This window comes from Vombatus ursinus, unplaced genomic scaffold (genome assembly GCF_900497805.2).
Source record: "Vombatus ursinus unplaced genomic scaffold, bare-nosed wombat genome assembly UNPS02014810.1, whole genome shotgun sequence".
Lineage (NCBI taxonomy): Eukaryota > Metazoa > Chordata > Mammalia > Diprotodontia > Vombatidae > Vombatus > Vombatus ursinus.
Genome location: NW_020954588.1, coordinates 39991912 through 40008061, shown reverse-complemented (window position 1 = coordinate 40008061; position 16150 = coordinate 39991912). Strand labels below are relative to the sequence as shown.

Here is a 16150-nt window from a genome sequence, read left to right as displayed (position 1 = left end):
AGTTGTTCCTTGTGTTTAGTTTCTGCCTAGAACGCTTTCCCTGCTCAATCCCATCTCTCCAGATCCCTCAAGGTTTAGCTCAGCTGCCATCTCCTCTGGTTTCCTCTGAATCCCCCAGTTGTCAGTGCCATGTTTAAATCACCTTGTATTCATTTATGTAAGCCCCAGGCTTAGCAGAACGGAAGCTTTCTGAGGGGAAGGAGCGTTTGATTTTTGATTCTGCACCCCAAGTGTCCAGCATGCCCTAGGTAGAGCAGAGGCTTAATAAATCTTTGCTTACTGATCTTCTGAATTTTAAAAATGAGCATGAGACATATTTATGATAGCCAGGGGATTCTGTCTGCAGATTATATCTTCTTAGCCTCCTAAGAAGCCTAGGCAGGTGTTCCCTGGCTCTAATTACTAATCGCTCATCATTGAACAAATTGAGAATGCTTTGGCACATGGCTCCAGGTAGTGGGAAAAGGGGAGGGTCAGGGTGGCTTTTTAAGAACTATCTTCTAAAATCTCACTTGAATAGGACCCTAGATTTAATACGGGAAGGGACCCTAGGAGCATTGAGTCCAGTTCATTCATTTCACAGCTGAGGAAGTTTAGGCTGAGACAAGGAGAAGCCATCACCCAGGAGTCATGGAGCAGAGAAGATTCAAACCTGGGGCTCCAAGCCCAGCACTTTCTCTAGAACAGAGGAGTCATACACGTAGCCCATACTCACAGGAACCAAATGGCAATGTAACTGGGAAGTAATTAACAAAATAAATAAGAGATACAACAGGGCATTTAAAAAATCAGTTAATGGGGCAGCTAGGTGGCACAGTGAATAGAGCACCAACCCTAAAGTCAGGAGGACCCGAGTTCAAATCCGGCCTCAGAACAAACACTTGACACTAGCTGTGTGACCCTGGGCAGGTCACTTAACCCCAATTGCCTTAAAAAATTTTCAAAAAAATAAAAAATAAAAACTGAGTTAATATGCGGCTTCAGGGATCATTTCTATTTGTGTGACACCCTGGCCCTGGTGCCCCAATCTCAGCAGCAGCTTAGTGGAAGAGCAGCCAACATCAGCAGCGGGAACATTCAGAACGAGCTACAAAGAGTGGGGGGTCCACTCAAGAGCCCCCCCACACACACCAAAAGGTTCAGTGACCTGCCAAGCCTGTCTTCCTGCTGGAAGCACCACTAACTCAAAGTATTCAATTAATATGAAGGCACTGAGGGAAGACATCTGCTTAGGTAAGCAGGCTGACCAGGTCTCTTGTGCTTGATCTTCTGACCCGTTGAATGCCCTGCTAAGAACAACTGAGTTGTGGACACTGATTCCAGGAGAACATCAGAATTGGCTTTCCTATTCCTTCACTGCTTTTTCAATATCCTCCACCCTGTCACCAAACAGGACATCCCCTGCAGATTGTGGCAGAAGGCATGGTCAAGGCTGGTGTTTGCCACTGCTCAATTTTCTGAGCATTGGGTGGGGGCCCACCAAGCACCATGGATAGCTTCTAAGGACTGGCTCATTCTAGTCAGAGGACACGAAAGCAGGGTTCTTTAGCAGAAAGAGAGTTGGTCACGGAAATCAGGAGACCTGAGTTTCCATCCTTCCTTGGTCTGATGCAAGAGCTTTACGAGTGCAGGGAAACCCCATCACCTCTCTAAGCCTCAGTTTCCTGATCAATAAAATGGAGATGATGACATCTGCACTACTTCCCACCCCGGGCTGTTTGGAGGAAAGTACTTTATAAACTGGGAAGTGCCACAGAAATGTAAGCTGTTATTACAAACTCATCATTCATCAGCCAAATAAGCTGAACTGATGTGTCTGCTGCTCATAATAAGACTGCATTCTATTGGTAACTACCTTCCAAATCCAGCCCTTTTCCTATTTATGAAGATTTAATTGAACATCACAATTTCAGGAGAGTCATGATGCTATGTCCACGATGGCTCTAGTTTACAACTCTGATAGTGTTTTATTTATATGTGTGTGTATATATAGGTATATGTATGTACATATATGTATAGACATACCAATAAACAGATAGTTCTGCTTCATTACTACTCATATATTCCACTTCTGACCGGAGGGCTGTCTACTAGGAATGTGTAAAAATTCTCTTAGTGTGAGAAAGCTGTTAGTGGATTGACTATGATATGACTGAGGCTTTTATATGAAACCAAGATGATGTGGTATTTTCACTCTATTGCAGACTTTTTTCCTTCGCTTCTGTAATCATTAAGACTGTAATGACTTCCTTTTGTCAGACCTGCTACGAAGGATTTTAAAAATCCTGTTCTAGACTGAGTTTTTCCTGAAGTCTATTTATTATGTAAGGCTATAATTGGATACCAAAGATGATTAGCTAAATGGTCTTGTGGGATAGGCCGCTGTGCAAACTTTTCCCACCTTTGATATCACCTTATTCTACCATCTTCAAGCTTAAGGATCTAAGAGAGGCCCAGGAATCCACTCTGTTTGGAAGTAACTGGAATGAGACTGGGTCCATCATTACAGTGATTCCAGCACAGAGGGTACATATGGGGCTGAGTCAATTCTGGCACCAACCTGGCAGTCTGTGTCCTGTCCAAAGCAAGAAAATAAGAGCTCAGATCCTAAAATGAACTGGGAGCTATCTCTGATGGAACAAGGCTAAACTCCTGGAGCCAAGTCCAAAGTGAACCAGACTTCTAGGGGGTATGGAGGGACAGAATGGGGGAAAGGCAGTTACATGGAACGGAAATACCACTTACTCTCCTACATTTGGCTCAAAATGTAAAAATCGAGAGTAACTGGTGCTCAGGAGATTCTTATAAATCACTCATATTATATATGTTTATATATATATATACACACACATGTATGTATATATATGCATATATATATATACACATACACATAAATATATGTTGCATGTTGATGGAAACAAGTTATTAATCAAAAGTTAATAGTTTTATCTTTTATGAGACAAAAATATTCTTCATATAGCTTATGCACACTGTATGCAATGAGCGGAATTAGAAGGGTTCCATTACTGTTAGTACTCAGTGTAGGTTTGTGCCAAGACATAAGGACCAGCTCATGGAAAGGTGCAACAAACATTAAAAGTACTTGAAGGGTTCATTTTTCACTGAGATCACAGCAAAAGTAGCAAAATGATTTTTGTTTACATTGAACAAGCATATTTGTGAGACGGAGACGACGTTTGATGAACCTCTCGGTCATCCTCCAGACCTGAATTCGCTCACAAATGTTTCTGAAATCAATCACAATAAAACCATTTATTGAAGGCCCACTGGACACCTGTCGCTCACCAGAAGTCATCAAGTAAATTGCCGACATCCACATGAAGCATTTCATATCCTACAAATAAGACTGCTGGTTGAAAGCTATCATATTATTGAGAATAAATGTTTTCCTTTGGCAGTTATCCAGTTTGTGAAAACTATTTTTATTGACACTGAAGACCAGCAGTTTCCAAATGGTTTTGATCACAACCCTTATCATTGAACATTTTTGAGCACACACCTCCAATCTGTATATTATTTATGCTTACACATAAATTACATACATGTCCTACTGTGCTAACAATTGTGTACATTATAAAACTTACACAAAATAGGGAGTTAAAAGGATGACATAAAGATGAAGTAATATTCGATCCTATAGTCAATAGGGAGTGTGGACTCCCTGTTGGGAGTACGATGGATAAAGCTGGAGTTCACTGAGTGCAGGAGTGATGTGGTCAGACCACCACTTCAGAAAAATCAATTTGGCAGCTGAGTGGAGGATGGATTGGAGTGAGCAAATACCTGAGGCAGTAAGACCAACTTGTGAGGCTACTACAGTCGTCCAGGTGTGAGGCGACAAAGGCATGTGCCAGGGGGTGGCAGTGGCGGAGGAGAGGGTGTATGAGAGAGACGAGGTACAGATAGTAGATGTGCTAACGATGGATACATGGTTGGATATGCTACAGAAGCAGTAAAAACCTGGGCGTCCAGGAGAACAGTGGTGCCCTTGATGCTCAAAGTCAGTAACGTGGCCTGGCAAGAAGTGTTTCTGTGTGAGAGAAATGATTATTAATAACCAATGATTTTGGGAGATCCCGAGTTCCCCCTTTTTCAAGTCCTGATTTTAAAAAGTTCAGTCCCTTGAAGGACACTGCTGATTATGAGACTGGACTAGCTTTCTTGTTTAGGCTCCACACAGGTGGAGCATTGGTTCTGCTCAGATTTGGGTGGGGCATCCACTCTTTGAACAAGGCTGGGGCGGGGGGGGGGGGGGGGGGGGGAACCTTAGAAAAGGATGACATAATCAAAGTGTGGGCCCCACCCCTCATTGTAATATTCATTCCCTCATCAAATGTTAACCAATCAGAGTTGATTGCCAGTCCCCTTCCAAAAGGGCATATAAGCCATGAGCCGCCCTGTGATTGTCTTTGGCCTAAGAGAGCAGCCAAATGACCATCTTTTTATTAAAATGCTGGCATTATTAACAACACGATTACATTGCCCAGAAACCTGTCTCTCTGTACCTCAAACCTTCTTAATCACCCCCTCTGATCTCGGCTCTCTGACCAAGGAAAGTGGAAGAGCCAAGGAGAACTAGTGAGCGTGGAAGGGCCGACATGACAATCAGAAGATGGGCAGCGCTTTCCAGCTGCCTCCTTGGCCTGATTTCATGTCCCCCATAACCGCCGGATTACCAGGGAGTCCAAGCCCCCGTGGGGTCCGGTCCCATGGAGAGATCGGCTTCTTTTGGAGACCAGAGCTAAGACCGAGCACCACGCAACACCATCGTGAGCAACCAAACTACGAGTTCTCCCAAGTTTCACAGAGAGGAAACCGGTCCTCAGGCACTGCCCAGCTATGTGACCTGAGGCAAGGCACCCAACTGCTCACAGCCTCTCTAAAATGGGAATAATAATCCTAGCACCTAAGGAACAAATGAGATGGATATTATTAACAACAGGTGGCACCCTCCTAAGATTAGAATCACATGACATGTGACCTTTAAGATTTCTCTACGGAAAGCAGTTACCTTAAATCATAATTCTTTCCTCAGTTGACACTGGTATTAGGTGTTCCCTCACAAGAGAGGGAAAGGCCCTTGCCCATTAATTAGCTAAGTCTTCAATTACTTTACCCTTTAAAAGAAGTGCTAGAGGCAGTACAGTAACATGGAAAGAAAACTGAATTAGGGTTCAGAAGCCCTGAGCTCAAGGCTGCCACTTACAATCCTGAGCAAATCTCATTCCCTGTCTCTGGGTCTCAGTTTTCTCCAGTGGGAAACAAGGAAATGGGGAAGACAGGAAGGCTGAGACATCTTTTGGTTCTGAAATTTTTGTGAAAATGTAGGAAATAAAAACATAATGCTGGAAAGAATGAAAGTAACATCTACACTTAAAAGATATAGAGATAGAAAACACTTAAAGATCTTCTTTGTGTTAAAAAATTCCCTCCTAACTTCTCATCTGACTAATGATAAATAATAAATCAATAAAATCTGTGATACTAAGAAGCTCTGCATTTCAAAAGGATTTGTAATGCTATGAATTAGAAAATCAAGTAAGAATGTATGCTTCTGCTAGATAGAATACAATTTCCTGGAAGTTAGAGACTGTCTTCTCTACAGGGCATAACATAACATTCATCATACTTGTAGGAATGTAGGCTACATACACTAAAATGGAATCTCTTTGAAAGGAAAAAAAATAACAAATTATAGGTGGTGTTCAGGTTTTGTACAAGCTAGCTTTGGGTGCAGGGGCGGGGGTACTCTATATTCAGACCAATACAGTAATGAACGTTGACAATAACGAAAAAGCAGAATGACAATGCACACAGGAGTTCACCTGTAGACCACTCCCCCAAGGGTGAGGCACCCCCTCCCAGCCTCCCACTCCTTCCAGCCTGTGGACCTGAGAATTTTCTAGACTGCTTGGCATTGTAGTGCGATGAGGAACTTTGTTCTACCTGCTGACTCAGAAAGTGGTTTGAGTTCCTGAGCCTAGGGTTAGGGAAGGTCTTCTTTCCTAAAGAGATCTGTTCAGGTCTGCTCATACACCCTGATGGTCAGCCAACAAATAGGAAGTGCCAGGCACTGTCCGAAGTGCTGAGGATACAAAGAAAGGCAAAAGACAGATCCTGCCCTCAAGTGGCTCCCAATCTAACGGTCCTAGCACCGTAGTAACTTCTTCCTTTCATTCCTCATTGAGAGCCTGACTCCTTACAGGCACTCTGGAATCAGGCACTCAGGGAATCATCCCAAAAGTCTCTGAAACTGCATCAAGGTCCAAGGGCATGGGTTAATGACAAATTAAGTCTAGATGTGGCAAATGGGTGATCAAAAAAAAAAAAATTAGGGTTAGTCACAGTATAGCAGAGATTCCAGAAGTATCAGGGGAAACAAGTCAAATTGGGGCCATGACATCATAAGGAAAGGCTGTAATTAAATTTAAAGATAACTATTGTAAAGTATGAAAAATTCTTTTTAACCTAATTACTACTTACATTCACAGAAGATGATATTATTGGCATTTTAACTTCTACTAATACTTACCCCTTCTGCATACTGCAAATATCGCTTATTAGTTTCCTGTTTACCAAACGTTTCCAAAAACTTTTGCCGGTACGCAAGAACCGTGTCAACGTGTGTCTTGTGCTTTACAGCCAACTCAAGGGCCCTATGAAAAGAAATGGAGAGGGAGGATGAAGGGCCCAGGCCGAGCCCACCAAGGCGGCAGCCCTTGCCCACACTGACCCTGTTGTTTTCACTTTGACTCTTACCAGGCTGCAATACGCAACCCTGTTGGACCACTTTGAGTCATTTCATGTACTTCCTTCTTTGTAATAAATAATTCAATTGGTTTGGGCCAATTTCAAAAGTCAGTCAAGGATTTCTCCTGCTGAGTAGAAAGCTAAACTCTAAATTCAAGTCTTTTTCAACTACTATAATTATAATTTTTGAAAAAAAAAATCAACATCTTGCCATCAGTCTTCAAATGTAGCAACAATTAGGCAGCAGCTTTGAAGCCTTTTTGGAAGCAGGCAAATTAAACTAATTTTTTCAAGCCTTAATAGGTTAAAATGGACACAGCAAAATTATCTTTCTAAAATCTAAATCCTCATCTAAATTCTTTGAAAGAAGAATGAAAAAGAAAGAATTCCTATAACTAACAAAATTCTTTCAAGCTAATATGATCTCATCTAGCATATGTGAACATCCAAGTTATTTCTCTAAGGGATATTTTAACAAACAAAAAATGGGGAACTAAACGGATCATGGGATTATAGATTCTGGACAGGAAGGGACCTTCTAAGGTACAGCCTATAGATTATCCAGCCCAACTGTTCCCATTTTACAGATGAGGAAACTGAGGCTCAGGAAAGTTGTGAGCCCTGTTTGAGGTCGCCCAAGTCATGTCAGAGGTGGGGTCTGAGTCCAAACCAGCGCTCTTTCCACACAGCACCTCAGCTTCAGTCTTGGTCCACATTAAAAATGGTGCTACCCACGTGAAAAGGTGTCGATTACAGTCCTGTGTAACACTATGGTCTACAGACTGTTAGCACTGCTCACCATCATCTTTTTTATCAGTACGAGGAAAGGGTCTATACTATACAGACCCCAGCACTTCTCAATTACTGGCAAACCCTTACACAAGCATAATTTTCTTTCTATCTCCAGAAGTCACTATTCTGTTTTCTGATCACATCTGGTCTCCCAGAAATCTCTAGACCTAGGGTTTCTATTAGAACACCAGGGCCAAGAGTTGGCAGCCAAGATCATCTCGGGCAGCCTGGCCTTTTTCCAGATGGGAGAAAGGAGGCTCAGAGAGGCTAAGCAACCTGCCCACCCTGCACAGCCACCCCCCCCGCCCCGCCCCGAGTAGCAGAGTTCTCTTAGCCCAGGACTCTTTCTACTCTACCCTGGAGGGCAAGTCACAGCCACTATCTGGGGCCCTACCTCCTCATCCACTAAACCAGGGGACGGGACCGGATAACCTCTTAAGCTCTCTTCCATCTTTACCATTCTGTGTCTTATGATTTAAAAAAACATCTATGAAACAGGAAGGGAAGGGAAGGGAAGGCATGGCTCCAGAGACTTATTTATATAGAGTAAATCAATATAAAATAAGTATTTCCTAGGCAATTCACTAATTGAAAAATAAATCTCACTAACTAAATGCCTCAAATCTGGGCATTTCATTAGTGAAATACACACACACACACACACACACACACACACACACACACACACACACCCTTTCTTCATTTCTTACTGTATAATTATTTTTGACATGGTCAGATAGATAAAACATTCTTATTCATCTCACCAAAGATTAATTAGGTCCCTCAGATGGGCAGGACTCTGTGCAGGGTGTTTGGGACATAAAGAAAAAACATTTTGCTTATGTGAATTTACAAATAAACATACCCCCATTCAGGGGCATTTGATCTGGAAGTTGGAATGGTTCCAAGCCATCCAACACGTATGGCCGGAGAAGAGGAGAGCAAAGGAGGAGGCCTGTGCATGAGGAGGGAGAAGGTTTGCACCAGCTCCCAAGTGGGCACCTGAGACTGGAGATGCCAAACAAGAGAATCTTTCGTCCTTCCTCCTTTACCCAGTGGGATCAGGAGTCTGGTCCCATGGTTCAATGCCTGGAAAACATACTTTGTGAACTTTGAGATTCTGGTTTCTCACGCATTCCACTCTACTCTGCCTCTACTGTTTTGGAGGGGAAGGAAGGGGAGAGAGTTCTTGATGGAACACAATTTTAGCTGCAAGTCTCTAAGTAGGAAACCACAGAACTCGATCAATTCTCCATATCAGAGATATGGATATAAGTACAGGGCTGTGTTCCTTTGAGTACAGCATTTTTAAAAAACTGTCGTGAAGGGATATTTGTGTCACCTGGAAACAAAATATCTGGATGGGATAGAACATTCTTTTCCTGCTGGATCGCTACTTAAAATGTTCTCTAAAAGCCTAGGTTGGGTTGACAATGATACCTTACCACATTTAGGAGAAAACTAACTGTAAATTATGTGCGAGTCACAAAAACAATATGTCTCCAGCTCTAAAACGGTTATCTGGCAGCTAAACAAATGTGACATTAGGCTCTGAATCGGGAAGGAATCCACGGATCTCTGTACTCATTTTAATAGGCTGCATATAAAGTTATTGCAAACTATGATCTCTTAAACACCCTGATCAAACCTCAAGCACTTTGTTTAACCCAGAGAAAGTCATAGAGGAGTTAAGTGCTGAAGGGCTGAGCCTTTGCAGCCTCTCTCTTCCAAATGCCTGGAGGAAGTGCCGTCAGCTCCCAGGCACCACATCCATCAGGTACCAGGGCAGCACCGGGATGTAGATCTGCAGAGAGGCAGAGGAGTGGGGGAGCCGAGAGTGAGAAGGGGCTTTGGAGGGCTCTGATCATCTCATCTGACCTCCTCATTTTATAGAGGGAAACACTGAGGCCTCACTTGCTTCTAGCCCCATCAAAGCTGGACTCAAAGGAACACAGCCCTGTACTTATATCCATATCTGTGGTATGGAGAATTGATCGAGTTCTGTGGTTTCCTACTTAGAGACTTGCAGCTAAAATTGTGTTCCATCAAGAACTCCCTACTTGGGAAAGGAAGGCCAATGCCTTTCCCTGTGCCCACAGTTGACTGAGCCACCACGCTACCGGGGTCCATAACTGAAATTATGTGAATTGTTTTCCTATGAGCAAAGTGTGGTGTGGTGGAAAGAGCACTGATTATTAGCTGCATGGTATGGGGCAAACCTCTCTGCCTCTTACAGCCTCCATTTCTACATCTGTGAAATGAGCGGGCTGGACCAGATGGCCTCAGAGGTCTCCCTTCCAGTTCCAAAGTTATGATTCTAAGGTTTGGGTTTTGGTTGTTGTTGTTTTCACAAAGAAAGTGCTCCCAGAGTATCAAAATATCATAATTCTTTCAAAAAATCTGTCTAGTTTGCTAATGGAAACATGACAAAATTGTCTCAGATGCCTTCCCAGTTACTGCACCACCATCCTACTGCCTCCATTCCACAGAATTATCTAACAGCAAGATTCCTGAGACCAAAGACAGGCCGACTCATTCCCCTGCTCACAACTGTCAGGTGTTTCCTATTACCTGCAGGATGAAACGTCTAGTCCTTAGTCTGACACTGAATGCCCTCTACAATATGGCTCCCACAGGCTTTTTTAGTCTCATCTCCTCCTCATGCCCATTATGCAATCTTGATTACAGTCACACTGGCTCCTAGGCTCTCCCCAAAGATGACCCGAGATACCCCACTCCCCACTCAGGGGTCCTCTGTCTGGAATGCACCTGGCCTTCCCTTCCAGAAGCCTTCCAAAACTTCCAAGTACCACATGGGCAGAGACACTCGTGACCCACCAGCTAGGGCACTCTCGTCCTCTGGACACCGCATGGCATGATTTGGCACTTCCTGCCCTCCCCCTCCGTACTGCTGCTGACACCCTGACCGGCCAGTTCCTCACTTGCTCCCTTCCACGAGCTCCTCCTCCACGCCCTCGGCCACATCTGAAGAAGGCCGTGGCCTTCATGTGGCCATCACCTACACTCTAAGAATCTGATAAAGCCTGCTCTTCATCCTCTCACTGTGTGACTTCCAATCCTTTGGCCCCTCCCTGCCCTAGCTACACTTTCTTCCCTTCCCCATCTTGACCCCTTAGGGAACTGGCTCAACCTTATTCCCTTGTCCTATTGCCCGTCATGTCTGGCCAAGCCTCCAGCCTGGATGACCCCCACTATCTACTGCCTTTGCTCCCACAAAATCACGCTGACTGGATCCAGGACAAATCAAGGCCACATAATCTCCACCCAGCCTTCCAGCACCCCCCTGACTATACCTCTCCCACTCCCCCCAGGGGCTTTTCCAGCTCTCTTCAAGCCTTCCATGGTACACTCTTCCCCCATTGGTTCAACTGGGAGCCTTGCCCCCTACTGCATTGAAAAAAATAAGTCCATTTGCCGTGAGCTTCCCCTTCACTCACATACCCACCTCCTGCCCCTATCTCCGCCTTCACACCTATCTCCTTACCAAGGCAGACCCTCTACTATGTGCCCAAGGGATCCCATTCCATCCTGTCTTCTCCAGCAGACTGCCCTTTCCAGTCTTTATTATCTTCACTCTTTCCAGGCCTATCTTTCCTGCCGCCTACAAATACACCACATCTCTACTTCTTCAAAAATCCTCATTTGACCCTGCCATCTCTATCAGCTGTCCTCCAGGCCCACCTCTCTCCTCCCCTTCTTGGCTAGCCTTGAGAAAGCCCTCCACGATCAGGGCCTCCACTTCTAAACCTCTCTTCTCCCTCTCACTCTCTTTTAAACCCTCGCTGTCTTACTTCAGACCTCATCACAGCGTCCAAACTCCTCTCCCCGAGGTCACCAGTGACCTCATAATGGCCCAATCCAACGGTCTGTTCTCAATTCTTATCCTTGACTTCTCTGCAGTCTGTGACATCGTTGATCACCCTCCTCTCCTTGATAATCCCTCCTCTTTTGGGTTTCATACCAGTCCCCTCAGGCATCTTTGAAGGAAAAAATAATTATGGAGAAATAATTGTGGGGAAAGAGCTCACCTTCCTCATGATGAGAAACAACTGCTGACCAACTTCCACCAAGAGGCAGCTGGACACAAGATCCCTGTCAATGGCAGTCCCCCACTCGGCCCCCGCACCATGGACCACCAGTTCTGCTTTCAGCTCAGCCCTCACAGTCATCATCTAGGGAGGCGGCTCCAGTACAGAAGAGGTCAGCCATCCCCACCAACTGCCAACCAATCAACACCCACACAACAGACAAGCCAGCATCGATGAAGCAGCAAGGCAACCTGAGGGACGCACAGGAGGCAGCACAGACCAGAGAGGTCAAAACACCACCATCACCAAGACTTCCATCTCCCCAGGAGCCCTGATGGAGACCTTCCAGGCCCCTGAACCCAAGAGCCTTGGGGACAGCCATGCCTCCAGCCCAGGCCCCCAGCCCCAGCCTGGGAAGCAACTCCTATGGAGATGCCACCTGGGGCAGCTCCTGCACAGGCCACAGCCACGCTACCCAAGACTCAGAAAAGAAGGGGTTTGCCCCAAAGTCGTTGGCCCTGTCAAATGGTTCAAAATCAGAAAAACAGTATGATTTTATCAACATAAGTGAGACTGAAGAAGAAGCATTACCATGCTTTGCGGCTGTACCCTAATGACTGTCTGATTTGCAGCTGAAACCTTCCCCGTGTTGTCTCCTGCATTAGACTATGAGCTTTTACTTTCTGTGGTGGCAAAGAACTGAAAACAGAGAGGATGCCCATCAATTGGGGAATGGCTGAACAAAGTAAGGAAGATGAATGTGATGGAGGACTGCATTACCCAATCCATCTTCCACAGAATTCCACAGAAGATGCATTAGATGAATGTGCATGGAGGACAGGCATTTCTGTAAGAAATGATGAAGGGGATGGTTTCAGAAAAACCCGGGGAGGCTTCTATGAACTGATACAGAATTAATTGAGAAGAACCAGGGAACCATTTACATGCTAACAGCAATATTATAAAGACAGTCAACTTTGAAAGACTCAGTAACTCTGACATTGCAATGACTCACCACAATTCCAAGGGCTCATGATAAAAAACACTATCCACCTCCAGAAAGAGAGCCGATGGACTAAGACTGACGACTGAAGAATATTTTCTTCTATTTCTTTATTTTTCTCGTCTTTTAATTTTTTTTGGAACATGACTAATATGGAAATTTGTTTTGCGTGACTATACATCTGTAATGGGTTCTATTTTTTTTCCCTTCCCAATGGGTGAGGAAGAGGGAGAAGGGAATAATTTGGAACTGAAAATGAAATAAAAAAATAAAACTGAATTTTTAAAAATAGAATGTGAGCTCCATGAGGAGGGACTCTCCCTTTTCTATTTGTATCCTAGAACTTGTTACAGAGCTTTGTGCATGGTAGTAAATAAATGCTTCATTCATCCATTCATCCATCCATCCATCCATCCATTCATCTATCCTTTGATTCCTTCCCGGTGCCCCAGGTGACTTCCCAAGACTAGAGGCTGCAGAGGACATGCTGACCTGCACTGGTAAAAGGCTCTGGAAGATGATATAAACAGAAAAGAAGCAGAACAGGAAAATCCCTGGGTCGGAAGGGACCAGAGAGAGACCAACCCATGTCTGAACAAGAATTCCCTCTCCAACATGCCTGGCAAAGGTCATTCAGCAATTGCTTAGAGGTCTTTAATCAGTCAGTCAACAAGCAGCAGCTGGGGGTGACACAATGCATACAGTACTGACCCTAGAGTCAAGAAGACCTGTGTTCAAATTCAGTCTCATACATTTACTAGCTGTGTGACCCTGGGCAAGTCACTTAATCTCTGTTTGCTTCAGTTTCTTCATCTGTAAAATGAAGACAACATGAACCACCACCTCCCAGGGCTGTTGTGAGGATAAAATGAAATAATATTAGTAAAGCACTTAGCACAGTGCCTGGCACACAGGAGGTGCTTTAAAAAGTTAGCTATTATCATTGCCATTGTTATTATATGGCAGGCATTGTGCTAAGTACCAGGGATACAAAGGACAAAGGAAAAAGACAGTTCATCTCCTCAAGGAGCTCACAATTTAATGGGGAAGACAAATGTAAATCACTATGTACAAACAAGATCCAGAGTCAATTCAAGATAACCAGCGGAGGGAAGGCCCTAGAAGCGAGGGGCATCTGGAAAGGCTTCCTGTACAAAGTGGGATTCTGGCAGGGGCTTGAAGGAAGCCAGGAGGCAAGGATGAGAAGGGAAAAATGTTCCGGGGTGGGGGCCAGCCAGAGAGAAATGCCATGGCCGGTGTCACTTGCTAGCTTTCAGAGTAAGTGATGGGACTGCAGAAAGGTGGGGAGAGGCTCATTTTAAAGGACTCTGAACATCAAAGGGGATTTGACATTCGATCCTGGAGGTGACTGGGCAGGCCTGCACATTAGGAAATCACTTTATCAGCCAAACAGAGGATTGACTAGAATGCAGAGACTTGGGCAGGCAGAGAAGAGGGCCTGCCCCAAGGCAGTGTAGGAAGCAGAGATAAGAGATGTCCTAAGGGGAAATGACAGGATTTGACCTCTGACTGGCTATGTGGGGGGTGAAAGAAAGTAAGGCTGAGAGCCTGGGTGGCTGTGAGGACTGTGATTTCCACAGAAGTAATAGGGGTGTTTGGAAGGGGGGAAATATACTGAGTTCGGTTTTAGATATGACGAGTTTTCAGCGTCTATGAACATTTAGTCTGAGATGTCCAAGAGGCAGCTGGAGGTGAAAGACTAGAAGTCAACAGAGAGGTAAGTAGATCTGAGAATCATCATCAGCCTAGAAATGTTAACTGAATCCATGGGAACTGATGAGATTATCAACAAAAAAGTATTCTATTTTTGGATATGTCTGATAGTTAGGAAGATTTCCCTTACAGAGAACCAAAATCTGTTTTTATGTAGATGGGGAGGCAGGCGCCAGGGGTGTCAGGAGTGGAGATACAAGATAAGAGAAGGCAGTAAGAAGACTTGAGGGGTGTCCTGGGGAGTAGGAGGAGTAAAGCTGATACTAAGGCTGAGAGGCAGCACAACAGGCTGGACAGAAAATTGGCCTTGGAGACAGAGGTCAAGTTATGGATGAAACCTATCACTGTGTGACACTGAGCAAGTCCCTTAGAACCTCTAGGCAATTGCTTAAATCAATAAATTGCAGAACAATTGCAGATCTTCATTGGTAGAGAGTATCCTCACCCAGAGATTCTTACATCAATGAAACCATATAGCCAGGGGCCCCCCAAAAGTAAGATCTTCAAGCAAGATTATGGAATACCCTAAAGGCCAAACTGAGAATTCTGGGAGCTTGGGAATTGCCCGGGGCCATAGAGGTGCCAGTCAGCATAGCCAGGATTCAAACCCAACCTTCTCTGACTCCACTGCATCTTTCACTACAAAATATTGCAAGTTTGTAAAGAACCAGTAAAATATCTCCTAAAAATGTTGTTTCTGGTTTTCTTTTTCAGTTGATAGTGTTTCCTTCTGAGGGGTAGAAGGACTGGAGACCCACATTTAGCCAAGACAGAGTCTACACTTGGAATTATATATCTGTCTGGTCCAAATAATTTACAGACTTAATTAAATAAACCTAAGTGTTATCTAATATAAATGCATTTTGTTTTCAGATATTAGCAAGAAAAAATGATTTCCTTTATTAGTCACTTCTGTCTATTGAATAATCATCAACTCCATGTGACTTTTTCCATCTTTCTCTTCCTCAATAAAAGTAGTTTTAAAAATAAAATGTAAAGTACTTTTCCCATTACAGGAACAGTCCAGTTTTCACATTTTAAGAAAACCAAGAAGGAAAGCAGGCACATTGATTGGGGAGATGCTCCTGAGGCCGAAGACAGCGCCAAAGGGATGGGATAACAGCTTTAAACTTTAAAGAGCCATTCTATCCAGAGATTCAATAGCGCTTATCCAGCAATTCAGATGGCTGTCTTACATAGTTTATTTTAAAAATTAAAGCAAGTTTTTCCAATATTCTAAATTTAGTTTATTTGCAAACTGTCAAATTACCAAAAGGAACATTTAAATGCCCTTCTATATTGAGTAATTGTGAATTAAGGTTAATAAGGTCTTGGCTGATCAAATACAAATTGACAGATGCATCTTTGTGAATGTTGTACATGTATGAACTTGTACATGTAGGACATGTATTTCCTTCCTTTAAGTCCTGAAACCAACTGTTAAAAAAGTGCCAAAACATTTTCAAAGAGGATGATTAGCAATGTAAATGTAAAGTTTCTGGCACCTATGTAAAAAACATTAAAGAATACAGTAAAACACTAAGATTTTGAAAACTTAGCTAGGATGAGTCAGAAACAGAGAGAAAAGCAGAACTAGTTCCTGCCAAGAGGTTTGTTTATCCTGCGAATCTGAGGTCCGAGCCAGCAATCCTAATGGTTTTGAAAGCCCTAAATGCTATTTGTGTTTGGGTAGGATCATCTAGCCCATCTGCAGCTGGGCCAGAGGCACATTAATTACCTAGCCATACTTCTCACAAATCGACCATAACCCATATTTTAACAAAGTACTTATAGGAAAAAA

The 16150-nt window shown here is 43.8% G+C and overlaps 1 protein-coding gene across 2 annotated transcripts in view; it reads right to left on the bottom strand.

Moving 5' to 3' along the window:
• The window catches only part of IFT80 (intraflagellar transport 80), a 125621-nt gene that overhangs the window by 2861 nt on the left and 106610 nt on the right, over positions 1-16150 (bottom strand). Inside the window, exons 19-20 of one of the 2 annotated variants that reach the window (XM_027875997.1) lie at positions 6554-6677; positions 3289-4051 (exon numbers count right to left, since the gene is read on the bottom strand). In XM_027875997.1, coding sequence (XP_027731798.1) covers positions 3662-4051; positions 6554-6677 — 514 coding nt within the window. In that variant the 3' untranslated portion in view covers positions 3289-3661. Of the gene's footprint in view, positions 1-3288; positions 4052-6553; positions 6678-16150 lie in introns of those variants that run through there. The other variant, XM_027875998.1, reaches the window with a different exon arrangement.